Here is a 27,079-nt window from a genome sequence, read left to right as displayed (position 1 = left end):
GAATAGTTTAGTTTGGCCTTAAACCTCTGCCCTCTAGTTCTTGATTCCCCAACACCTTGAAGACAAATACAAGGAACTGCAGATGCTGGATTAGATTTTTAAAAAGAGGCAGAGTGCTGGAGGAACTCAGCGGGTCAGGCGGCATTGCTGAAAAACATGGATAGGCTGCATTTTGATCCGACGCTAAACATCACCTATCCATGTTCTCCAGAGATGCTGCCTGACCCGCTGAGCTACTCCAGCATTTTGTGTCTTACTTTGAAGACTTCCTCGGTGGTGACTTTTTTTCCCTTGACGTTAGCGGCCGTTCCTTTCTGAAGATGTGCTGTTGGGTGCGTGATGTACTCTGATCCCTCTGCTAGCAACTCACGGCAAATACTGAGTGAATCCGGCTACTGTGTTTTTGGCCTCGGGGTCCGGCGGGGGTAGACAATAAGGTGATTTCACGAAACTGGAGCGTAGATCCGCACCCACGTGACCGAAAATCTCAAGTGGAGGACATGCTAGACATCCGGTACATGTTAGTGGATGGGAAAACACGCACTTTCCCACCCGTTAAAAACATAGAAAACGGCCAGGTTTTGATCTGCAATTTACTGTGCCAGTCGGGGTGACCGTTAAGTCAATAATGCCTTACTTTTGATGAAATTCAGCGAGCAAACGCGATAATTCCCGATATTTTGGACCTTTAAATCTCCACGGCAAATGTCCGCTGTTCACTTCCGCTGGATTGGCACCTTCAGCTCCCTCTTTAATTTACCTTAGTTTCTATCTTTTTTTTTACTGTAAATTTAGGTAGCTGTGCCTCACGGTCACCCCGACTGGCACTGTAAATTGCAGATCAAAACCTGGCCGTTTTCTATGTTTTTAACGGGTGGGAAAGTGCGTGTTTTCCCGTCCACTAACATGTACCGGATGTTTAGCATGTCCTCCACTTGAGATTTTCGGTCACGTGGGTGCGGATCTACGCTCCAGTGACCTTTCGTGAAATCACCCTATAGGAGCGGATACAGCCGGTACACATGGAGGGGAAGGTACATCACACGTGTTGACCCACGGGAATGTGGTTTCAACACGAGGACTGTTCTCTTTGAATGAAGTTGTCCTTTCTAAGGAACCGTTACAACATGCCTTTGAAAGTAAAATTAAAGTCTGTGTTGAGCGCTGTCAACTGGTACCAAACTCTGATGCTAATTCATGGCAGAAGATAGAAAGAAAATGCTGGAGTGACTCAGCGGGTCGGGCAGCATTTCTGGAGAAAAGGAATAGGTGACTTTCGGGTCAGGGCCCTCACCGGAATCAATACATGGCATCAAGTAGATACGTAGAATCGACTTAAACAGGTGGTGAATACTTGTCCAGGAAGCAGCGATGGATTCGATCTGAGATGCAAGATTTGTGGGATAGGGTGGTCATGGTGAGAAATTATTATAGGCTGTAATACAGTGTGTAACTTTATGCTAAAGATACATGTGGAAGGGTGGTTTCCAAGGTGTTTGGAGTAGTTCTGTTGCAATAGCCAAGGTGAAAACCTGTTGGAAAATGAAGAAGATATTTGCAATTGAGAGGCTTGACCTGACCATGAGGAGCTGCCGAGACGAGTACGACTGCACGTGAAAATAAATCCATCGTAGACAAAAATGCTGGAGAAACTCAGCGGGTGCAGCAGCATCTATGGAGCGAAGGAAATAGGCAACGTTTCGGCCCGAAACGTTGCCTATTTCCTTCACTCCATAGATGCTGTTGCACTCGCTGAGTTTCTCCAGCATTTTTGTCTACCTTCGATTTTCCAGCATTTGCAGTTCCTTCTTAAACAAAATAAATCCATTACTAATTTCTGAAGAAGGGTCTCGATCCGAAACGTCACCCATTCCTTCTGCCCAGAGATGCTGCCAGTACAGCTGAGTTACTCCAGCTTTTTGCTTCTATCTTCAATTTATACCAGCATATAACCATATAACAATTACAGCACGGAAACAGGCCATCTCGGCCCTTCTAGTCCGTGTCGAACACTTACTGTCACCTAGTCCCATCTACCTGCACTCAGACCATAACCCTCCATTCCTTTCCCGTCCATATACCTATCCAATTTATATTTAAATGATAAAAACCGAACCTGCCTCCACCACTTCCACTGGAAGCTAATTCCACACAGCTACCACTGTGTGAGTAAAGAAGTTCCCCCTCATGTTACCCCTAAACTTTTGTCCCTTAATTCTCAAATCGTGTCCTCTTGTTTAAATCTTCCCTACTCTCAATGGAAAAAGCTTATCCACGTCAACTCTGTCTATCCCTCTCATAATTTTAAAGACCTCTATCAAGTCTCCCCTTAACCTTCTGCGCTCCAAAGAATAAAGACCTATCGTGTTCAACCTTTCTCTGTGACTTAGGTGCTGAAATCCAGGCAACATTCTCGTAAATCTGCAGTTCTTTCCTACTAATGTCTTAATATTTGCTGTGACATATATCAGTATTGAGTGTTAGTCCAAATGTAGAAAAAAGGAACTGCAGACGCTGGTTTACACCGAAGATAGACACAAAATGCTGGAGTTAGTCAGCGGGTCAGGCAGCATCCCTGGAGAGAATGAATAGGTGACGTTTCGGCTCGGGACCTTTCTTGAGCCTGAAGTCAGATAAAGACAGATTTCTAGTTAACCCCAATTTTCACAGTCTCAGGGGCACCCCACATCACTTAGCCGCAAGAAACACAACATAGCATCTGCAATTCCTTGTGTTGAATTAGCCGCCAGTTTCCAGACAATAATGTAACAAATCATCAAACAGCCCATTTGATTCGCGTGGAAACAACGCGTTCAGATGACATTAGCCAAGGGATAATATGGTTGACCCAAGTTACTTGCATAACTCGTGAGCAGATGTCAGAGATTTTTTGAGATATTTGTGTAAAACTGAAGGAGCAGACGTGGTTTAAATTCGGTGCAAAATACATACTCGGTTGTCCTCGGGAAGGATGAGGCGGAGATCCAACTGGTGATTTAACGGAGTCGCCGCCTCAATCGATGGCAATTTCGCTGGCCGGCGGGAGAGTGGAAACTGGCGGGTGGGATGAATTGCAATCAGTTCCCAATAAAGATATCACGACACAGTTGTCTGAATATACACACTTGTTCGTGTCTTGTGGAGTGAGGAGTTTGAACATAATGTCAGTGGGAGACGGAGTTCAGACCTAATTGAGATTTGGGGTCAGACAAATCTGAAAATTAGTTTTGTTTTAAGTACATAATAAAAGTTACTATGTGGAGGAAGGAAGTGCAGATGCTGGTTTATACCGAATATAGACACCAAATGCTAGTTTCCCTCTCCCCTGAACATCAGTCTGAAGAAGGGTCTCGACCCGAAACGTCACCTATTCCTTTTCTCCAGCGATGCTGCCTGACCCGCTGAGTTACTCCAGCATTTTGTTTCTGCCATCAGAAAATAAACTCAGCCGAGGATTCCTGGTTATGAGGGAACGCCGAGCCTGCGCTGGCCAGCGGTGGTCGCGAGTTGGAAGAGGGGCGTTGCTCAACACCCTTCATCTAAAGGCTTTCTCTCGGGGTTAATGCTGACGCTCCGGTTCGCAATATGTCAGATGGCTGTGGACGGGGAGGAGATGATGGATCCAGCCAGCCAACCAGTGCGAAGCTGCAAGAGATGATTTCAATGAAAATGCGGCGTGTCCAGTTTGCGGGCGCAGTTCTGGTCTGGCGACAGTCAATCTCTGCCTTTGATATTCAGCTCGCTACTGGGGCCATGGAGATGGTATAAAGGGTTCAGAGCAAGCAGTCAGTCCATCGCAGCCCAGCCGCTGGAAGCACTCAACGACTTTACACCGACAGGATGAAACTCGCTCCGGTTATTTTGCTGTTTACAGCGGTGAGTGGTATTTACTTGATTTTTGTTTGAAGTACCTGCGTGTGTGTGTGAGTATATGTGCAGTGGAAGGTATACAGTGTGAGTATATGTGCAGTGGCGGGTATAATGGAACATCTCTCCACCTGTATCCGCCATAGCATCAAGGCGAAACTTGCAAGATAAATAGGCAGAGGAGTGTTAACACCTCGTTACTCGGCTGGCTGTCAGGTTAGACGGCTTCAAGGAGAGGAGACACAAGCAGCGCACTCGTGTGTGTAGGGAGGAACCGCACCGTCTGAATCTCGCGTTTCCCTCTCCCCTGATTCTCAGTCTGGAGAAGGGTCTCGACCCGAAAAGTCACCTATTCCTTCTCTCGGGAGATGCTGCCAGTCCCGGTGTGTTACTCCAGCATTTTGTGTCTATCTTCGATTTAAACCTGCACCTGCCGTTCATTCCTGACACATTTTGCCTGCTGTTTGTTTGAGACGGGCTGTTATCTCTGGAGGTCGGTGATGCCGCCGCCGCCGCTGTTTACGGGGGAGAGATGAACTCTCAATGAATTGTACAATCGCATCGGGGAGATGCCGAATGGATTGGACGGGAGAAGGGAATCCCGTCCTTTTGCAACTTGGTGGAAACACCTCCTTCGCGTGTTTTACCCGCCGCGTTGCGTGCTACAAGATTCGTCTCAGTCAATTCACCTTAAACAAAATATTTATCTTCGGGGAAAGGGGGCGGGGGGTTGGAAATGTGAACATTTAATCCCCAATTTGAAGTGATTCGTGGACAGGATCTGACCATTAGGGACAAACAGAGCAGGTTTTATCTCGACTCTTTGGGTTTGGACACAAAAAGCTGGAGTAACTCAGCGGGACAGGCAGCATTTCTGGATGGAAGGAATGGGTGGCGTTTCGGGTCAAGACCCTTCTTCAGACTGGCGGACCTCCGCCCGGGTTGTTGGTGCAGAGGCTTCGCCGCGTGTTCCGTGGGATCGCGTTAGATTGTAGACGCCCGCTTTCTCTTACTGTCCCATTGCTCGGATCCCCAGGGATGTAACACTGCCTCTCTCTCTCTCTCTCTCTCTCCCGACTAATTGAAACCAATCTATCCTCCGCAATGATGCGGGGACCGATGTCAAAGCAATTTAAATGTTGACGCTTTAAAATGATGGGGCGAAACGCAAAGTGCTGGTGGAACTCAACTGATCAGCTGAAACGTCGCCTGTCCACCCCCCCCCCCCCCCCCCCCCCAAGACACTGCCTGACCCGCTGAATTCCTCCAGCACTTTGTGTTTTATCCGATATTCCAACATCTGCAGTTCCTCGTTGTCTCCTGTAAAATTGTGCTGGGATTTGCTGGGCGCTCGGCGGGATGACAGGTGGGTCACTGTGTACAGAAGCGGCCACTGAGTGGAGGAAAGAACTGCAGCTGCTGGTTTCAATCGAGGATAGACAAAAAGTGCTGGAGCAACTCAGCGGGACGGGCAGCATCTCTGGAGAGAAGGAATGGATGACGTTTCGGGTCGAGACCCTTCTTCAGACTCCAGAGATGCTGCCTGTTACGCTGGGTTACTCCAGCATTTTGTGTCTATCACCGAGCGGGCACTGACATGGGAGTTGAAGCTCACTGGAGGCGGGGAATCCCTAGAGCCGTGTCCGTGCCTTATCTGTCTCTGTCACGTCTCTCTTAACCCGGCAATAGAGACTGTTTGATTTTTAAACAACGCGGAAGAGCGTGGAGCAACGTGTCGCGTCGAGAAACATTCAATCCTTCGCGTTATTGAATGAAAGTGAATCCTATGTAAATGTCTCTCACGCATGGGTCTACGCTATTAAAGCCGTCACCCCTTCAACTCGCTGGCAATCAGCCTGTGCCATTATTTTCCAGTCACAAACGACGCAGGAGGGAGTACTTTTTTTTTATAAACTCCAGAATTGACACGAGTTTTGAATCGACACCCTTCAGAAGAAGAAGGGTCTCGACCAGAAACGTCACCCATTCCTTCTCTCCAGCGGTTTGTGTCATCTGCTGCTCCTTCCTATACCCGAGTTTTAAATCACAGCTGCGAGGCTGGTTTGGCATCTGGATATATGCGGGAACTGGAGGCACAGCAGCAGCGATGAGTCACCTGCATCGGTGTGTTGCAGAAACGTTCTGTAACCTGCCTCAATGTAGAAAGGACAGGCACCGTCCGGGCAAATCTGATAGAACTGTAAGCTGAAGATTTAAAAAAAAAACACACACTGGTGGAGCTAGCTGTTACATCACAGCGCCAGAGACCCTGGTTCAATCCGGACCTCGGGTGCTGTCTGTGTGGAGTTTGCATATTCTCCCTGTGAACGTCTTGGTTTCCCCGGGTGCTCCGGTTTTCTCCCACATCCCCAAAGACGTGCGGGTTTGTAGGTTAAACTGTCCTCTGTAAATTGCCCCCTAGTGTGCAGGGAATGGATGAGAAAGTGCGAGGACATAGAACTAGTATAGAAACAACGAGATGTAGATACTGGTTCATACAGAAACGTAACACAAAGTGCTGGGGTAACTCAGCGGGCCAGCCGGCATCTCTGAGGAACTCCCATTCCCCCCTCCCCGACTCTGTCTGATGAAGCGTCGCGACCTGAAACGCTACCTATTCCTTCTCTCCAGTGCCCGACCAGTTGGGTTACTCCAGCACTTTGTGTCTATCATCGATGCAAACCAGTATCTACAGTTCCTTCTTAACCATGGAATAGTGATGTTTCAGGTCGGGACCCTTCTTCGGGACTAGTGTGGTCGGCATGGACTCGGAGGGCCGAAGTGCCCGTTTCCATGCTGCATCATTGATCCCCGTAACGCTTATCCCCCTGAAGCGGTTATCTTTTTAAACCGGTACAATCTCAAATAAAAAAGTGAGCTTTGTGAGTGTTCAATTGGTTGTATGTGAGGGGACCCGCAACCGCATGTGGCCAGCAAGGGGCGCAGTTGGTAAGAGACCCCGAGGTAGTCTGAAGAAGGGTCTCGACCCGAAACGTCACCCATTCCTTCTCTCCAGAGATGCTGTTTGTCCCACTGAGTTACTCCAGCTTTTCGTGACCATCCGAAGTAGATATTGCTTAGAGAGTTTACCGACTATTAACCGGGAGAGAGAGGCAGACTGAAATCTGTTTCTAACAACAACAGTTTATCATTTAGAGCATCGAATTACAATGATGTGCGCGCTGACTGATTTTAGAAATCCATCTCCCTGGCGTTGTGGAATTGGATTTTTTTTTTAAAGCAGAACAGCTCCAATAATTTTACCGGATGAACAAGTTATGGTGATTTTATTTTCCATTGATAAGATTTGTGGGACTTGGATAGTGTGGATAAAACTGACGGTTTTGGTCACAAGTGTTAATATGATTCAAAGGGGTATTGAATAGATAATTGGAAATGAAGGACATGAAAAAGATACGTCTGTGAGAGTGAAATTGATTATAACGAGTGGGACCCATGTAGTGGGCTGAGGGTTTGAAATATATAAATTCATTTATATCAGGCAGAGGGAGATACTGCTCTGTGGTTTATTTATGTAATTAATATTCAGTCGCTGCATGCATTTTAGTTTGGGTTATTGCCAGGTGTCCCAATGTATAGTGAAAAGCTTCTGTTGTGTGCTAACGGGTCAAAAGAAAGACGATACATGATTACAATCGGCAGCTATCCGCAGTGTACAGATACATGATAAACGGAATAACGTTTAGTACAAGGTAAAGTCCAATTAAAGATAGTCCAAGGGTCTCCAATGAGGCAGCTTAGGATTGCTCTCTAGTTGTTGGTAGGATGGTTCCGTTGCCTGATAACAGCCGGGAAGAAACTGACTGAATCTGCAGGCATGCGTTTTCACACTTCTGTACCTCTTGCCTGATGGGAGTAATTGACCGGGTGAGACTGGTGCGGCAACATGCAGGTTTGTAGGTTAATTGGCCTCTGTAAATTGCTTCTGGTGCGTGCCAAAGTGGGTTAACACAGAATTGGTGCGAACTGGGTGATTGATGGTCGGCATGGACTAGGTGGGCTGAAGGGCCTGTTTCCATGCTGTGCATTTCTGTCAATCAATCAACCAATTAATCTAAACTGCTTTTGACTGCCTGAACTTGCAGAGGGTGGTGCACACCGATCAGACTGTCATGGGCTCGTCAAGCCCTTGCACCCAGTCCATCTTCACCATGCATTGCATCAGGAAGGATGGAAGAATGGTGAAGAATGCCAAAGACGTATGGGTTTGTAGATGAATTGGCCTCTGTAAATTGCCCTTTGGTGTGTAAGGAGTTGATGAGAAAGTGTAGGGAGTTGTTGAGATGCCCTTTCCCCTCTTCTACCTTCTGGCAGAAGAAACCTGGACATCCAGACTTAATTACACCTTCTTCTCCGAAGATAGACACAGAAAGCTGGAGTAACTCAGCAGGACAGGCAGCATCTCTGGAGCGAAGGAATGGGTGACATTTCGGATCGATTCTCCAGTTTTTTAGTGTCTATCTTTGGTTTAAACCAGCATCTGCAGTTCCTTCCCACACCTTCTTCCCCACTGCAATTGGACTCCTCAACCCATTACCTCTTTCACACCCCTTTCCCGGAGGTGCTGACATGTACTCTTACTCTTAACTCCACCTTATTTGGATATTCCAGTGTTCTACTTTAATTTGTTTTCACTGCTTCAGATTGCACAACAATCTTGCACCATTCAATTGTTCTACACTAAGTTCCTAATTTCATAAGTGATAGGAGCAGAATTTGGCCATTCGGCCCACCACGCCTCCTCCACTATTCAATCGTGGCTGGCCTATCTCTCCCTCCTAACCCCATTCTCCTGCCTTCTCCCCATAATCCGTGCTAATGACTAATCAAGAATCTATCTCTGCCTTGAAAAAGCCTCAAAACTATTGGTTGCACGTATTATTGTGTTTCTCATTATTATTTGTATGCTTTGTACACATAGCATAGAAACAGGCCCTTCGGCCCAACTTGCCCATGCTGATGTACCTTTAGAATGGAGAGGAGGATAAAGGGGCTGTTCAACTGTGGCGACCTAATTGGCAAGTTTAGAAGAGTTTTCCCTCGACTCGTACTCGCAGCATGGTCGACACGAGGTCCCAGGAGGGCTTTATAACTCTCCTTCTTGCTCGAGAGTAGTCCACGCGTACTCGAGGCCTCAGCTAGGTTGCGGCGTATTTTTCAACATGCTGAAAAATGCCCGCGAGTAAAAAAAGGTCGCCATGGAAAAAAATCAATATTTGTTTTACTCGTAGGTTTAGTCGAAGTAGGTCGTAGTAGGTTGGAATGTTAGTCATTGGTAATTGAGGGTAGCCGAAGGTAATCAAAGGTAGTCGAAGGTAGTCGTAGATAGTCTTCAACATAGTCAACGGGAGGTCAAAGGAGGTCATCTTCACTCTCCACTATTCGGTGTCCAATATTCCCGAAGCTAGTCGAAACTAGTCTTCAACATAGTCGAAGGAGGTCTTCTAAGGTTTCCAAGCTCTCCTAAACTCTTCTAAACTCACCAATTAGGTCAGCGCAGTGGGACAGCCCCTTAAATTTCATGAGCCAGAGGATTATGAAGCTGTGGAATTCCTTGCCACACATGGCAGTGGAGGCCAAGTCATTGGGTATTTGTAAAGTGGAGATTGACAGGCTCTTGATTAGTAAGGGTTTCGTGGAGAAGGGTGGAAAATGAGGTTGAGTGTCTTTTTTCTCATGCACAGCGTGTAACACATTTATTATGAATAAATCATATCAGCGGTGATTGAATGGTGGAGCAGACTCGATGGGCTGAATGGCCTAATTGTGCTCCTTTGTCTTATGAACGGGATTAACCTGCAAGATGAACCCTTCTTTCAACTGAAGTTGGTGGAGCTGAAGTAGGTTTGAACACACATACGTCATTACATTGTACATTTAGCCTATTCAATGGAAGACAAATTCCTAACCGTAACCTTTGAAATAATTACAAACCCACTCTTAGTTTTACAGAGCTGAGCATCCTCCTTAATTATAAGGTACCACCATGCCAATGCCTTCACTTGTGCGAATATAAGAATGAAATAAAGCCTTTTAGTCACTCATTTCTTTCTGATTCTATGCTATTAATACATCCTCTACGCCCTCTGAATTGTCTGATACTCAATGGAAATGTGCAACAGAAATGTTCCAATCTTTCTGGCATCAACCACACAGTCATTTGCATAAAGCTGCTCTGTGCAAGATTTTATTTTCAAATTATTAGACCCCCTATTTTGCCTCCATGCAATTTTGGTCAACCTATTTAAGACATTTTATCCCTTATCTTGTATCTATACACTGTGAATGGTTCGATTTGTAATAAGGTATTGCATTTATACTGACTGGATAGCATGCAACAAAAAGCCTTTCACTGTACCTCGGCACACGTGACAATGAACTAAACAGAGGTGTTTGTCAACCGTACCCTGAAGGAGGGAGAGTTTTGAACCAGGAAGATGGAGTAAGTTAGGGGAGGTGGGTCAGATGGAAGAATGTTCGTACAGTTTCACTTGTGACAGCGTGACAGGATGACCTCTGCAACACTGACCCAATGCCAGTGCCCAGACAACAGGCCTTTATGGCCACATTGAGACTAACATTTAAAAATAAATTTGGACTAGAAGGGTAAAAGATGGCGCCTAAAATGTGGCGACTCTTGTGTACTGAATCAGTGTGGTCTACTATCTTACTATCTACCATCTTACACTCTTGTACATAGTATGAGTATGCCTATTGTATAGTAGGATTATGTGAATTGTGTGCAAAAAAAAGAATTTCTCCATATCGTGACAATAAAGTAACATGCAGCAATGAGCAGTACATCTAGCATCTACCTCTTTGGAGACCCTTGGCCTATCTTTAATCGGACTTTACTGGACGTTATCTTGAACTAAATATTATTCTCTTTATTCTGTATCTACACACTATGGATGGATTGCTTGTAATCATGTATTGTCTTTCCACTGCTAGACAGCACGCAAAAAAAAAGCTTATCACTGTACCTCGGTACAAGTGACAATAAACTAAACTAAACTGCAGGAGGATGTGAAGGAAAGAGAGGGGTGGAAGGCGGTGATAACAAGTCTAGACTGAGATGAACAAGGCCATGGCAGGTGGACCAGGAGGAAGGTGAACTGCAGCAAGATGTTACTGGGGAGGAGAAAGGGGGGGAAACACAGGTAACAGAGAGAGAGGCAGAGTGGAAACATTCTTCCAATATATTAGTGTGTAGGAAGGAACTGCAGATGATGGTTTACACTAAACATAGACACAATATGCTGGAGTAACTCAGCAGGACAGGCAGCATCTCTGGATAGAAGGAATGGGCGACGTTTCAAACTGAAGAAGGGTCTTGACTCGAATCATCACCCTTCCTTCTATGCAGAGATGCTGCCTAGCACCCAGAGTTACTCCAACATTTTGTGTCTATGTCTATCCAAAATGTTAGTGCCACACTGATGGCCACAAATGATTTCGGAAATTAAAGTTGGAAATTTCCAATAGCTTATTCTGATTAAAGTCTAAAGTTGTAAATATTCTCGGCGGTTCCCAGAAAACAAATGTCCGTGGATTGCTATCACGGATCAGATTAACTCAAGCCCTTTCACTATATTAGGGGAAAAATCAGATTGCATATGCAGCTGAGCAAGTAGAATGAAGTTTACATGTATTGATGCAAAACATCAATTATGAAGCGGGCTCAACTCATTGCAACCTACCCTTATACCCAATGTCACAGTTTATTTACATAATACTCAGGTTATCCTCCCAGGTATACTACAGGTTCATCCATGAGAGAAAGCGATTAAAAATAATAAGTGAAATAGCCAAAAGCAACACCTCCGAACAACAAAGACATCTTGCCAACACAAAAAAGCCTTATATGGTGGCTTATAACCTGGAAACTATTACAGTATCTTTCATCCCCTCAGCCAACAATGACTCAGTCTACATTTCCTTGATCACCGTCTGCTTTGATCTGTTTTCACACCTTACATTCTCTTTGAAACCCTTCCATATCTCTAGTTTCCATCTCGCTTGACACTCAGTATGTAGGAGGGTCTCGACCCGAAACGTCATCCATTCCTTCCATCCAGAGATGCTACCTGTCCCGCTGAGTTACTCCAGAGTTTTGTGTCTATCTTTCATGATTGATCATTTCTTGGTGATGTGAGTCTTGTCCAAGGTTTCTCTGTTGGATGATCTCTCATCCTAATTTAGTTTCTTTTATGATTATTGTCACACAAGCTGTGTACAGCAAGAAGCTTTCTGTTGTGTGCTATCCAGTCACCGAAAAGACTATACGTGATTACAATTAAGCTGTTCTCAGTGTGTAGACACAGCATAAAGGGTATGACGTTTAGTGCAAGATAAAGCCCAGTAAAGTCAAATTAAAATGATTCGAAAGGTCTCCAAGGAGGTAGATGGGGGATCAGGATTGTTCTCTAGTTGGTGTTAGCTATCACAATTCCATGAGGATCAAACTCATTCTCTCTGCCCCAACAGTGGAACCACTATGGTTATGTTGCATGTGTAGAGAGTGAGGGACAGGCAATAAATGGAGGATAGATAATGTGATTGGGATACGTTTCTGAAAGGGGGAAGACAAAATTGGGAGTCTGCAACTTGGAGCATAGGATTGTAAGTTGGGTAGACTTTAGACTTTAGAGACACAACGCAGAAGCAGGCCCTTCGGCCCACCGTTGAGTCTGCTCCGAGCAGCGATCGCCCCCGTGCACCAGCACTATCCTAGAGAAAATTGACTATTTTTACCAAAGCCAATTAACCTGGATGTCTTGGGTGCGTGGGAGGAAACTGGAGCAACCGGGGAAAATCCACGCGGTCACAGGGAGAACAAATAAACTCTGTACAGACAGCACCCGCAGTCAGGATCGAACTGGTGCTGAAAGGCAGCAACTCCACTGCTGTGTCACCCTGGGTAGTGGGGCTGGTGTGGGATCTTCCTCTCACAGAGGGTCAAGTATTCCACTGGGTGGCGCCAGCAATGGCTGCCTCGCCAACAGTTTGTCTGTCCTTTCCTTCTTTGTGTTTTAATTGAATGTGTTAAATGTATGATTTCAGTGCTCTTTAGCTTGTTTTATGTGGGGGGTTGGGGGAAACCTTTTCTAATCTCTTACCTCAATGGAGATGCAATTTTTTTCCATATTGTATCTCCCTCCACACTGTGGCCTAACATCGAGGAGTTGGTGGCCTTTGTTGGAGACCGATTTTGTGAGCTCCACCGCGGTTACCTGTGGATTTACCATCGCGGAGCTCGTGATCTCTTTGACAGGGGTCGACCTCGGATCTCCAACCATGGGTGCTTGCAGACTGAACATCACGGCGTCAGGGGTCTCTGTTCAGAGACCGACTTCAGACTCCAAGCCGTGGGTGTTTCGATCACCCCGATGGATGGTTTTTATTGCCCCGACCACAGTAGAATAAAGAGGAAGAAGATTGGACTTTATTGCCTTCACAGTGAGGAATGTGGGAAATCATCTGTGGTGGATGTTTATGTTAACGTTTATATAGTTGTGTGTCTTGCTTTTTTTCCCGTACGGCTCTATGGTAATTCGCATATCACTGTACCTTAATTGGTACGTGACAATAAAAGACTTTTGACCTTTGAAACCTTTGATGTCAAGGGAGGGCAGTGGGGGAGTTTGGTGGAGGTTGTAAAAGACAGGCTTCACCTTGGCATTAAATTGATTCAATAACTGCGCTGGCAAAAGGCACTCTTGTCTTTTTTTCTAACGCACAGCGTGTAACACATTTATTATTGAGTGTTCGTTAGCCATTCAAAGCCGACATTCTGTTACCCATTCTGAATTGGGCAGCTGCCAGCAGGAATTCTGTGCTGTCTGCTGGAGCCAAACTGTCAGCACGCCAGTCCTGGAAGAATCTTGTGTGTCTTTGTTATTTTCACCCCAAATGATCCCAATCTATCTCAGTATTTCAAGCTTATTCTATAACGTTCAGCTCTTGACCTGTATACGCTTTTCCATTTAGGGATTTCCACTTTCCTTATCCTAAGGTGTTTTTAGTGGCGTATCGGTAGAACTGCTGTCTCACAGTGCCAGAGACCCAGGTTTGCTCCTGACCTCAGATTCTCTCTGTGTGGAGTTTGCAAGTTCTCCCAGTGATGTCGTGGGTTACTTCTGGGTGCTCCGGTTTCCTCTCACATCCTAAAGATGCGGGTTTGTAGGCTGGTGTCCTCCGTAAACTTCACCTACTGTGTAGGGAATGGATGAGAAAGAGGGATAACACAGAACTAGTGTGAACGGGTGATTGATGGTTGGCGCCACTTGATGGGCCAAAGGGCCTGCTTCCATCCTGTATCTCTAAACTAAACGATGGTGTAATTAAGGAGTTGTACCATTGTCTCAGCTACTGTCTCTTACCTTTGGTAAGCAAGTCTACATTAATTGCTGAAGTATTTCAAGTGTGCGTATGGATTTTGAGTATTCTACTTTAGCAATAGAAAATGATTAGTAATTTTCTTTACACTATTTCTTACAGAGTTTTGGAAAGAGGATCTTTTTTGCACCACCTGTAATCCAAATAGTGCTAGAAAGCTCCTTACTTCTTGCAGAAATGCTGTCGATTTCGTTCAGTATACTGGTTTATCTAGCTGGTGTAAATTTTGCAATAGAAATCACATTTGTCTCTTGGAAGCGAGAAGGTTGCCCACACCATTAGCTAATATGTACAGTAAATATATGGAAAATCATGCTGGCTGTAAAGTGTTATAGTAACTGTTTCTCTTACCCAGAGAGAGAGAGAGAGGAGGTGAATGAACTGCAGCATTTTCATTATGGATACTTTTCCATTGGTTAAGGTCATTGATCTTGTAAAAATCACAAATAGTTGACAAGCATTTTTTCAGAAAATGGTGATTCTTCACATCTAATATTTTCAGGAAGAAGCTTCAATCAATCAATCTCAATTTAAAATAACTGATACCGACTCAAAACCTCACCCGTTTTCTTTTCTCCAGTGATGCTACCTGACCCGCTGAGTGACTCCAGCATTTTATGTCTATCTTTGCTGTAAATCAGCCTCTGCACTTCCCTCCTACACCCGATATCTAAGATTATGTTGAGATTGGACATGTCAAATTTTGTAGCAAGGATATTTTTTGTTCCGAGTTCTTTATTGTGTTTATTTCCATTCCTATGATAAAGTGGGAGAGGAATAGAGGGAATTTAACCAGAAGGCATGATGTGTATGATTAAAATAAATGTTGACACTTAGTTTAGAATGGGAAGTCTTAAATTCATTAAAAATTGATATAATTGGATTATTTTGATACAGAATTATAATTATTCATTTCTGGTTCATTCCACAACCAAGACCCAGAGCTGTCCCACCAAGCTTGTGTAGTATCAAAAATTAATGCACTGTAGTAACAATTCATTTTCTTTGCTAGGTTACAGTGCAAAGCAGACTGCACTGGAGGAAGGATTGGCTACATCCATTCTTAACTCCGTACTCTCTATGTGCCATTTTCCCAGTCCTGAAATAAAATCTTGAAGGATTGTATTGTGTTCCCTGTTTCTATTGTATCCAGTGATCCTTGGTTTGTCCTTGGATTCTGAATCCAAATCCTGCTCACTGCTCTTCTTCTGTTACCACTCAGCCACTTTCTGTCTGCGGGTTAGAAGTTGATTTGTGCATTCATTTATGAATCAATAGTCTAAATGTAATGGCCTGTGATTGAGTCATGGAGACGGAGTCTTACAGCAGAAAAACAGGCCCTTCAGCCCAACTTGCCCATGCCGACCAAGGTGCCCCATCTATACTAGTCCCCCCTGCCCTCATTCGGCCCATATTCCTCTAAACCTTTCCTATTCATGAACCTGTCCAAATGTCTTTTAAATGTTGTTATTGTACCTGCCACAACTACCTCCTCTGGCAGCCTGTTCCAAATGCTTACCACCCTCTGTGTGAAAAAAGTTGACCATCAGGTTCCTATTAAACCTTTCCCCATTTCATCTGAAACCTATGCTCTCGAGTTTTTGATTCCCTAACAGTGGGTAAAAACCTGTGCATTCACCATATCAGTTCCTTGCATGATCTTATACAGCTCCGTAAAATGACCCCTCGCCCTCCTGTGCTCCAGGAAATAAAGTCCTAGCCTGCTCAACCTCCCTATCTCTCAGGCCCCTCAAGGCCGAGCAACATCCTCGTAAATCTTCTCTGCACTCTTTCCAACTTAACAATATTCTTCTTTTAGTAGGGTAACCAAAGCTGAACATAATACTCTAAATGCAGCCTCACCGACGTCGTATACAACTGCAACATATAACATCTATACTCGTTACCTTGATTGAAGAAGGCCACTATACCGAAAGCCTTCTTGACCACCCTATCTGTGACGCCACTGAATGAAATGTGCTTTTTGTTTAATGTCTGTCCTCTATAACGAGGGAGGTTTAGAGTAATAGAATCACACGGTATGGACACTCATCCATGCTGACCAAGATGCCCAATCTAAGCTGGTCTCATATCTCCACACTTGTCCAGGTCCCTTTGAATCTGCCCTGTCCATGTACCTGCTCATGTGTCTTTTAAATGCTGCTTGCTGTTTGCTATTAGGCATTTGGTATGTACATCAAGAAGAATGATTGTATTTCTATATCCATTGGTAATAGTTGGCTCATGATGTGACACCTGTGTACATTTACTTTGTGAAATACACGTTGAGCAATCATGGACATATGGAAATGATTTATTAGATCCTGCAATTTGCATGTGCAGCAAAATATAAATAATAAGTATGCCTCTTTTAATTCCATCAATGTTCTTCATTACTAGTGAAGTCCTATTAAAATTTGAATAGCCTTTGATAGGTAATATTATAGTATTAATTTTTCTTCCTGAAAAATTATATTCAAGGTAGTTGCAAGGTTGTTTTCCTATTTAGCTCTTGTTTTTAGCCATCGTTAATAATACCTTGTAGAAAGCTTGTTAGGTCCATCAGACCATCAAGGAGAAATTCTGTTCTTTTGACTGTACGAGAAATTCCTTGTAAGAAAAACAGGAAGAGGATTTCCTGAGATTAATTTTCTTGGCAATGTGGATAGATCCAACTTTTAAGCAAATCAGACACAGTTTACATACACCTTTGTATTTTTACATGGGCAAGGTGGGTGTCTTTGTTGCTTCATTTTACATTGTTGCAACTCCATGGCTTAAATGGACTGAAGGTCGAAAAATGGAAAGGGTAACCAAATCTCTCATGACAAGTTGTCTCCTTCTTATGAATACATTAGTGCGACTTCAGATATTATCCAAAGACACAAAATGCTGGAGTAACGTAACAGCTCAAAACCCTTCTTCAGACTGATTAAACAAAAAATTAAACAAAAAAACATAGAAACATAGAAAATAGGTGCAGGAGGAGGCCATTTGACCCTTCGAGCCTGCACCGCCATTCATTGTGATCATGGCTGATCATCCACAATCCGTAACCCGTGCCTGCCTTCTCCCCATATCCCTTGATTCTGCTAGCCCCTGGAGCTCTATCTAACTCTCTTTGAAATTCATCCAGTGAATTGGCCTCTACTGCCTGCTGTTGCAGAGAATTCCACAAATTCACAACTCTCTGGGTGAAAAAGTTTGTTCTCATCTCATTTTTAAATGGCCTACCCTTTATTCTTAGAGTGTGGCCCCTGGTTCTGGACTACCCCAACATTGGGAACATTTTTCCTGCATTTATCTTGTCCAGTCATTATATAATTTTATACGTTTCTATAAGATTCCCACTCATCCTTCTAAACTCGAGTGACAGTGAGTCGGGACAAAGCGTGGCAGGAAATAGGTGGACGTAGTGGAGAGGGTTTTGAAAGGCAGATGATTGGAACAAAGACCGGAGATATTGTAGAGTTGTGGATTTGAGAGAAGCTTGAAGGTGGAAGGAAGCAAGGAGAAAGAGGTGAGAGTCTGGCTGGGGCATAGTGGAGAAGAGGGAGAGGGGTGGAATAAAAAGGGGGTGGGATGTAGGGGAGAAAAGGGGTGTTATGAGGGGAGGGGGATAATTAGTAGCAGGGTACCTACATGGTAATTTAAGATATTACCTATGAAGGTGAATTTGGGATTGTAATACAGTTATTTTTTTCTGATGATATGTGCTGTATCGGCATCTCTAAGAAGTTAAATGTCATTATTTTGTTTTCCAACCATGTGTATGTAAGTTTATTAATCAGGCACATTGGTGCCTTTCGTCTACAAACAAAACAGTCGGGATGTATTGTGGACATTCACTGAGAATGGTTTGCATTGAAGTGCATAATACATTATGGTAATTATTCCTAATTAAAGCTATGGACCATATGGTGAAAGGACCAGTGTCGCTGAACTAATTCTAACATGCATTGATGAGGAGGGGAGGGGGGAGGGGGGTGGGGGCTTGCAAAGAAGTAATCAGCTGGAAGCTCAAGGATAAAATAATCAATGCAGTCATGTGAAAAAAACATTGATCCTTCAATTGATAGCTTTTGCACATATTATAATTTCTACTTTAAATAATCTTAGTTGGTATGAACTGCAAATTGCAACAAAATAGACTTCATGTACAGAATAATGCATAAAGTGCCTGGTAATTACACCTAAGGAATTCTTCCATTTTAGGGATTCTGCCCCACATGTTGTGAAGTGCAAATATGCTTTGATTTAATTGAGAGGACATGATGATGGGAAATGAAAATAATTGGAAGCAGAAGAAGCTATCATCATCTCATCCCCGTAGGAAATCAGTTCTCAACCTTCTTACTAATTGGCTTTAGAATTGCAGATACTTTATACTCCGAGGAGTGTCTGCACTCTCACAGAGAGTTTTAGATTAGTTTAGAGAAACAGCGCGGAAACAGACCCTTCGGCCCACCGGGTCCGCGCTGACCAGCGATCCCCGTACATTAGCACTATCCTACACACACACACACACTAGAGACAATTTACAATTTTACCAAAGCCAATTCACCTACAAACCTGTACGTCTGTGGAGTGTGGGAGGAAACCGGAGCACCCGTTGAAAACCCACGCGGTCACAGTGAGAATGTACAATCTCCGTATAGACAGCGCCCGTAGTCAGGATCGTACCCGGGTCTCTGGCGCTGTAAGGCAACAACTCTACTGCTGTGCCACCGTGTCACCCTAATTTAGTGGGATGTTTGATGCATCTGGACATATTAGGGTAGACTTTCTGCTACTGAAATCAGTGGCTGCCTGCCTCTGGGAACACTGTTTGGTCAAACCATGACCTCTGAGCTGAGGGTCTGTGTAACATAGAGACTGATTCAACACATACAACCTGTTACACTGTTGGAATGGTTTTGGCAGCTGGTGAAGCCACTGCTTAGCTTGGCAGCTGTTGAATCTGTCAGTGTCATTGGGGGTCTTGAACAAACATTCAGCGACACTTGGAATTTGTTTACAAATGGAGATTTCTTTAATATTTAACAAAAAAGCTCACATTTTCAATATCTGTCACAGAGGAATTAAGATACCATTTACAGTAAATATGGATGATCAGAATTTGGAAGGTGGCCATGATGAGATCATAAGATCATAAGATACAGGAGCAGAATTACGCCATTCGGCCCATCGAGTGTACTGCACCATTTGATTATGGTTGATCTATCTTTCCCTCTCATCCCCATTCTCCTGCTATCTCCCTATCATCCCAGACAAATTACTAATCAAGAACCTAACAAATCTCTGCTTTAAAAATACCCAATGACTAGGCCACATTGCAATCTGTGGTGATGAATTCCACAAATTCACCACTCTGTCTTAATAAATTCAGTTCAGTTTAGTTTATTGTCACGTTAACCGAGGTACAGTGAAAAACTTTACTTTTCACTTGGAAATTCTTCCCCATCTCCATTCTAAATGTACATCCTTTCATCCTGAGGCTGTGCCCTCTGGTCCTTGACTCTCCCACTGCTGGAAACATGAGGGGGGGAGGGGGATTTTTGAATGGATTTTTAAAAGACAACTAATGCTTGACAATGTTGACAGCAATTTTGATGAGGTGACTAATGCCAATGATTCGAAATAAATTCAAATTGTAATAGATTTAGGCAGACGATGTAGGGGCAGGAGAAGGATAATTATAGCGTATGACTGAGCGAACAATAGGTGATCTGATGTGGTCAGTTCTCTGTGGATTGTCGCCTTGTCGTGGTGGAGAAGCTTGTGTGGTCCTGAGATCCTTAGAGCGATGCCATCTGGAACTACGCTCCTGGTAGGGCCACCCATGGCGGTAATGTCGATGGGGAGGACTCTGACAAAGAGCAATCCAACCAAGACCTCAACGGTGGAACAGGCGGAGGATGATAGCTGACCTTAGTGGAGCGTCACAACGGCTGGGAAGGCGGATGAAGGCTGCAGCAGAAAAGGGTCTCCGGTCGTCTTGGACTCCATGCCACTGGATCCTAACCCAGATCTGTCAAGGGCTGTGGGTTGGCTGTCTGTGCACCAGTCTACCCACGTTAAACAAAGTCACGCACAGGCGTCCTCCAACCCTGGAGACACCCATGGTCAGCCATGACCGAGGGGAGCCTAAGAAGAGATGTGGCAAGTTGCGAACCTGACTTAGAAATTAGCCGAATGGTCGGAGGGATTGTGAGGAAACAGGTAGATTGACCAAATTAACATTCAACAAATGAACAATGAATCAAACAATGAACCATTCTACATTTCCTTGATAATCTTCTGCTTTGATCTGTCGTTTTCGCACCCCACCTTCCATATTTCTTGTCTTCCTCTCCCCTGACTCACAGTCTGAAAAAGGGTCTAAACCCAAAATGTCACCCATTCCCTCTCACCAGAGATGCTGCCTGACCCGCTGAGTTACTCTGGCATTTTATATCTAATTTAAGGTAGATATTAAATTGTTTGAACACGACAAAAGATCATTGGGGGAGTCCAGAACCAGGGGTCACAGTTTAAGAATAAGGGGAAGCCATTTAGGACAAAGATGAGGAAACATTTTTTCACCCAGAGAGTTGTGAATCTGTAGAATTCTCTGTCACAGAAGGCAGTGGTGGCCAATTCACTGGATGTTTTCTAGGGATTTAGATTTAGCTCTTGGGGCTAAAGGAATCAAGGATGGGGAAAAGCATAAACGGGGTACTGATTTTAGATAATCAGCCACGATCATATTGAATGGCGTTGCTGGCTCGAAGGGCCGAATGGCCAACTCCTGCACCTATTTTTCGATGCTTCTATGTTTCAATGTTTCTATGTTTGCTACAAAATTCCATGTTAAATCTAAAACTGTTAAAAATCTATGGACAAATTGTGGAGAAAACCACAAATACAAATCGGTTATCGATATAATGTTTGTAAGCATTGCAGATGGAAGAATAACACCACAAAAACAATTGCAATCGATGAGTGAATCAGTAAGTGGATTTCAGTGTTGGGAAATGTGAGGTCTTGCACTTTGAACATAAAAATAGGTTGGTGTAACGGTAAAAGTCCAAAGGGTGTTTGCAAATAAAATTTGAGGAGGGAGCAGGTACAACATCAAATAAGTTGAAGCAGAAATGCATATGATATGCTGAAACACATGGGTATGTTCATAAATTTATGGGATAGGAGCAGAATTAGGCCATTCGGCCCATCAAGTCTACTGTACCATCCAATCATGGCTGATCTATCTTTCCCTCTCAACCTCATTCTCCTGCCTTCTTCCCATCACCCCTGACATCCGTACTAATTAAGAATCTATCTCTGCCTTAAAATATCAATTGATTTGGCCTCCACGGTGTTCGGTGGCAATGAATTCCACAGTTTCACCACCGTCTGAGTGAAGAAATTCCTCCTCATCTCCTTCCCAAGGGAACGTCCTTTGGGCGGGTGAGGCCTGTGATTATCCACATTTATCTGAACCTAGAGTATCCTTTCATCCTGCCCAAATTCTATTAGTACCCTTAGATCACCCTTGGGTTTGAACGAGATCCACCACACTTTACATGGATCTTAGCAAGTAATTTGATATTCAATTGAGTTTAAGCTATTGTAAATTTGCTGAAAATGGATGAAAAATATCCATACATTCAATCTGTTATTTTCGGGAGATGCAAAGGGGACTTGGGAATTATAGTAAACTTCTAGTACCATTCTCTCTTCTGATTGTTAGAATCTGTTAGTATAAGTCCCACAACCAGATTAGACTTCACATATGCTGGTCGGATGCAATGCTGAGGAGTTGTGCATTGCTGAGCAAAAGCACTGTCCGCTGAAAGGCACTTCCACTTGTTGTTCTGAATACAGGTCTAGTCTATCCTTTGACGTGTGTTGTCTGCTGTGGGTGATCCAGGACAGAACGGGAAGGGTGGCAGGGATCACTGTTGCTCGGTAGAACATGGGTTTTATTCCACATCACAGGTCTGGAGCTTTAAACACTCTTTTCCTTTGATTTCATTGTTATCTGTACGTTTATTCCCTCTGATAGACACAAAATGCTGGAGTAACTCAGCGGGTCGGGCAGCATTTCTGGAGAAAAGGAATAGGTGACATTTCGTGCTGAAACCCTTCTTTGCTCCCTCTCATGCTTAGGTGTTGAAGATCCAATAACTTCATCAGTTGGAGTATTGTCAATTCTTGTTGAAGACTATAACACAATGAGAGGTTTAAATTTAATTATATTGATTATCAATGGTCAAAACTGAAGCCCTTTTATAATTTTATAATTTCCTTATTTTTCCCTACTTAGACTTTGACCTACAAGCACAGTTGTTGCTGTACACCCTATGTTTGTCTTCAATCCCCCAGTATTTGCAGAGATGTGAGCACCATTTTAGCAGAGCTAGGTGCACTTGTTGCTCCAGTTCTGTGGCAATACTCCTGCTGACTCTTCAAGATTTGTAATGCTCACACTAACCTTTTTTTATGGAGAGGTGGGGGAGGAATGATTTAATAGGAACCTGAAGGGTAACTTTTTTTACACGAAGGGTGGTGTGTGTATGGAATAAGCTGCCAGAAAGATAGTTGAGGCAGGTACTATTGCAATGTTTAATAAGCATTTAGACAGGTACAGTACATGGATAGGATAGGTTTAGACTGATAAGGGCCAAATATTGGCAAGCAGGACTAGTGTAGATGGGACATATTGGTCGGCGTGGGCAAGTTTGGTCCGAAGGGCCTGTTTCCATGCTGTATGACTCCATGACCAATATTTTGATAAAAAATCCTTGATTTAAAACAAGGTGCACGGGCTTCTCAAGACTCTGAATATTTAATCTTTTCTAAGTTATTCAGAAATAAAGTGCATCCGATGAGAAAAGGAAGATATTGGATAATATAACTTACTTGACCCTGTCATCCAACGTCCAACGTCTAACAAGGCACAACATCACTTGTAAACTCTATGCGTTCTGTACAAAACTATCTTCCAGACAATACCTAGAATGTTTAACATCAAGCACAAAATTCATCAACACTGGTTGACTTGGGATTAATATTGTGATTGTGGTCATTAAAGGAGAATATCAGTTTTGTGAACCAAATCTCCTTAAAATTGAACAGCACAGCATAAGGTTGTCCAGGTGGTGTCACGGGGAATTTATGACATCAAATTGAGCCCATTATCTCTAAGTTGGCTGTAAAACCAACTAAGCCATACCTCCCGTTTAGCACTTGATCAGTAGCCCCGCAGGTTACAGCTCTTCACTTACCAGTTGGGCCAAAGGGTCTGTTTCTGTGCTGTACGACTGTGAGTCAAAGCACTGTTTAATTGTTCGGATGATTCATGTCTATTCTACTCTTTCAGGCATTGCGTTACAGATTCCCACCAACCTCTGAGTGATTTTCTTTCTACAATTCTTCCATGATATTTCTACAATGACTTTAAATCTCTGCCCTCTGGTTTTTGGCCATCTACCTGAGAGAAGTCGGCTGTTCATATGCTATATAGTTCAATTACGTTTCCTGTTAATCTCTGGAGTTCCAAAGGATACAATTGCAGCCTGGTCGATTTTTCCTCATAATGAAAATGTTCCAGTCCTTGCATCACACTCATAAATCTCCCCTGCACCTTCTTGAGAGCAACCATGTATTTTCTGTATGATGGTAAACCAGAAATGCATACTGTACTTAAGTTGCATCAAGTCTACTCTATATTGATATTCTGAAGATTCTCAGCCAGTTTAATATCTGCTGCTGTTTTTGTTTTAACTTGGCCAATGAATTCTGAAGAAGTCTGAAGAAAGGACTTACCTCGTATGCCACCCATTCCGTTTTTGTCTATCTTTAATGAATTTGCTTGGCAGTTCAGATGCAAAATCAAGGAAGTTGTGTTGTTTTGGTGACTTCAAGGAGTCTAAGAGGCTGATGAGTCCAACTAACGCAAACTGAAGCAGGATATCCATTTTGTTCCTTTTCTTCCCATAACTTTGCCTTTATAACTGAACATGTAAAAACAGCTAGTGATTAAATGCTGAGAATGTTATTATTTAAATACCTTAAAATATTTATTTTGTTGTCAAAAGAGGCATGGAAATCAGAAACCAATAAATATAACAGTCCCATCAATTTCATTTCAACTCGTTGCTTTTGGACCTCAAGCTTATTTTATATGGGCTTATTTTTCCTTCTGGTGCCCTAAAGGTATTGGAGTAATTTTTGCAAGTAGTAGCATTGAACTGAATGAAAACCTATTTAAAATTAACTTAATTTGCTTTTCTTTTCGGTTCTTTTAAAGCCGATGGTTTGTTGTCACTTGCTTTGAATTATCACTCCAAAAATATCACTCCAATTATCCCTTAGAATACAAAAAACAATTTCCTAAAGAAAAATAATCTAGATCATTGCTTCAGGCAAAAGAAAGTAGAGTATGGGCATTTCCCAACCTGCCAATAGTTAGTTATTAAATGTAAACATTTAAATGCTTTTTTTTAAATCTTTGTGAAATGTTTCTGTTATTTTTGGCTCAAATATTTTATTGTTCATAGTCTAGATCTAATCTCTCTGGTATCTGCCCAAGGGAGAATAGCACGCCGTCATATTAGTTGATAAAGGTAACCCTTAAACTAAAACACTTGCGTGTGGATGAAACATCCTGAATGTTGACACCACCACCAGTACCACAGTCTGAAGAAGCATCCCGACACAAAACATCGTCTGCCCATGTTCTCCAGAGCTGCTGCCTGACCCAAGGAATTACTCCAGCACTCTGACTTTTTGTTTGGAGACAACCCAGAAGGCAGACAATTATCTGTGTCAGACCCATGATATGATAGTTGCAAGCTGCCTGCAGGAGTTAGATGTGCTGATATGTGACTCCACTTCATAACTGTTGACTTTCCTAATAATAATCTGTTACAGATAAAGAATTTAACTTGTTCCTGTATTGTTATTTCTGCTTTGATCACTATAGTGTATATAATATGCATTAACCTGATTTGGCTTTGTCACTAATAACCCCAACAATTGTACATTGGTTTCACTAGTAGACAAGGTGCGAAGAAAGATTTATAAAATGTAAATACAAACATATGTGCAAACTGTGTCCAACAAATGCCAATACTCTACTTTTATTTGTCCAAAGCAATCATCTAGATTATTTTTCTTTAGGAATATTCTTTTTGTATTCTAAGAGATAATTGAAGTGATATGTTTTGAGTGGTAATGCAAAGCAGGTTACAACAAACCATCCGGTTTAAAACTACAAACAAACTGTGCAAATCACACAGTGAATTTGAACGTTCTCCATTTTCCTCATTCGTTCGAATGCAATTACAACTAATGGGATAATGTCTCCCAGCTCATGAGTTTGGATGTCCCAAGTGAATGCGTTGGCTGGAGTCTAATCTACCTCCTTACTGGTACGTCTCTAATACAAACTGCTGCTAATTGAACACTAATCACATAAACTGGCAGCTTGTTTGGGCTGCCGGGAATTCTCGTTAGGCAATGGAGAATATAAAGAGTAACTTTTATTTTTCCAGACTCATGCCCTCCATTTTTGGAACATACAATTTAACAAAAACCATACCTAAGTAAAATACTTCAGCTAGCCAAAATCTGAAATTAAAAAAATCGGAAAATGTTAAAGTATTTCTCTGGCTTCACATTCCATACCTATTTACTCCTTATCTCCCAGCCGTTTGTCTTCCTCTCATCTCTGGCCTTTGTCCACCCAAATGCCAATCAACCCCCCCCTCTCACCTGTATCCACTTATCATTTAAGATAGACACAAAATGCTGGGGTAACTCAGTGGGCCAGGCAGCATCTCTGGAGAAACATAATAGGTGACATTTCAGATCAGACTGCTAGTTATAGGGGAAAGACTGCTAGTCTGAAGAAGACTTCTGACCAGAAAGGTCACCTATTCTTTTTCTCCAGAGGTGCTGCCTGACCCACTGAGTTACTCCTGCATTTTGTGACTATCTTTGGTATAAACCAGCACTTTAGTTCCTTTCTCCACTCATCACTTACAATGCTTTGTCCTGCCTCCACCTCTTGTAGCTTTCTATCCCCCTACTACAATCAGTCTGGAGAAGGATTCTGAGCCGAAACGTCACCTATGTATGTTCTCAAGTCAGTCAAGTTTATTTGTCACATGCCATACGACCCGTGCAGTGAAATGAAAGTTACTCCAACAAACTGTGTCTCATTTTAATAATAAATAATAGGGAAAAAGTCAGTAGAGTAGCATGAGAGAGAGAGGATGGTCCGAATTGCCTCTGGGGGGTTCTCACAGCATGGCAACGGAGGCGTTTGAGTATAGGCTGGAACAGGTTGCAGGGGTGGAGAGGTTCTCTGGACTGCAGTTGTATTGTTCCTGCAGGGGGGTCTTGGTGAGACACACCTGGAGCCTTCTTGCATTGGCAGTTTTGGTCTCCAAATCTGAGGAAGGACCGGATTATTGCTTTACCGCCGGCGTAGTGCAGAGAAGGTTCACCAGACACTCTGATTTCCTCACTGGGACGTCAGGCCTTACTGTCTTGATGACCATGAAAGACTGGATCCCAGACTTGGTTTATACTCTAGAATTTATAGGAGATCCTCGAGAGGGGATCTCCTAAATTCCTAGTTTTTTTGGTTCAAGAGGAGGCCCTGGCACCAGAGTGCTAGGCCCTACTCCTGCACCCCGCTAATTTCGATGTTTTATGTTTCGGCAAGTATGAGAGAGAGAAGGATGTATTTTTTCAGATCAACGACTCTTAATTAGAACTGGGAATGGTTAGAAATAAAGAA

The 27,079-nt window shown here is 43.3% G+C and overlaps 1 protein-coding gene across 1 annotated transcript in view; it reads left to right on the top strand.

Annotated features, from left to right (window-relative positions):
* The first annotated feature begins 3,598 nt into the window (after positions 1 to 3,598).
* LOC129710372 (tumor necrosis factor receptor superfamily member 16-like) overlaps positions 3,599 to 27,079 on the top strand; it is a 108,117-nt gene continuing 84,636 nt past the window's right edge. The window contains exon 1 of the mRNA XM_055657329.1: positions 3,599 to 3,876. Coding sequence (XP_055513304.1) covers positions 3,841 to 3,876 — 36 coding nt within the window. The 5' untranslated portion in view covers positions 3,599 to 3,840. The remainder of the gene's footprint in view (positions 3,877 to 27,079) is intronic.

This window comes from Leucoraja erinacea, chromosome 27 (genome assembly GCF_028641065.1).
Source record: "Leucoraja erinacea ecotype New England chromosome 27, Leri_hhj_1, whole genome shotgun sequence".
Taxonomy (NCBI): Eukaryota; Metazoa; Chordata; class Chondrichthyes; order Rajiformes; family Rajidae; genus Leucoraja; species Leucoraja erinaceus.
The sequence above is the reverse complement of the archived record's forward strand: the minus strand, read 5'-3'. Positions and strand labels throughout refer to the sequence as shown.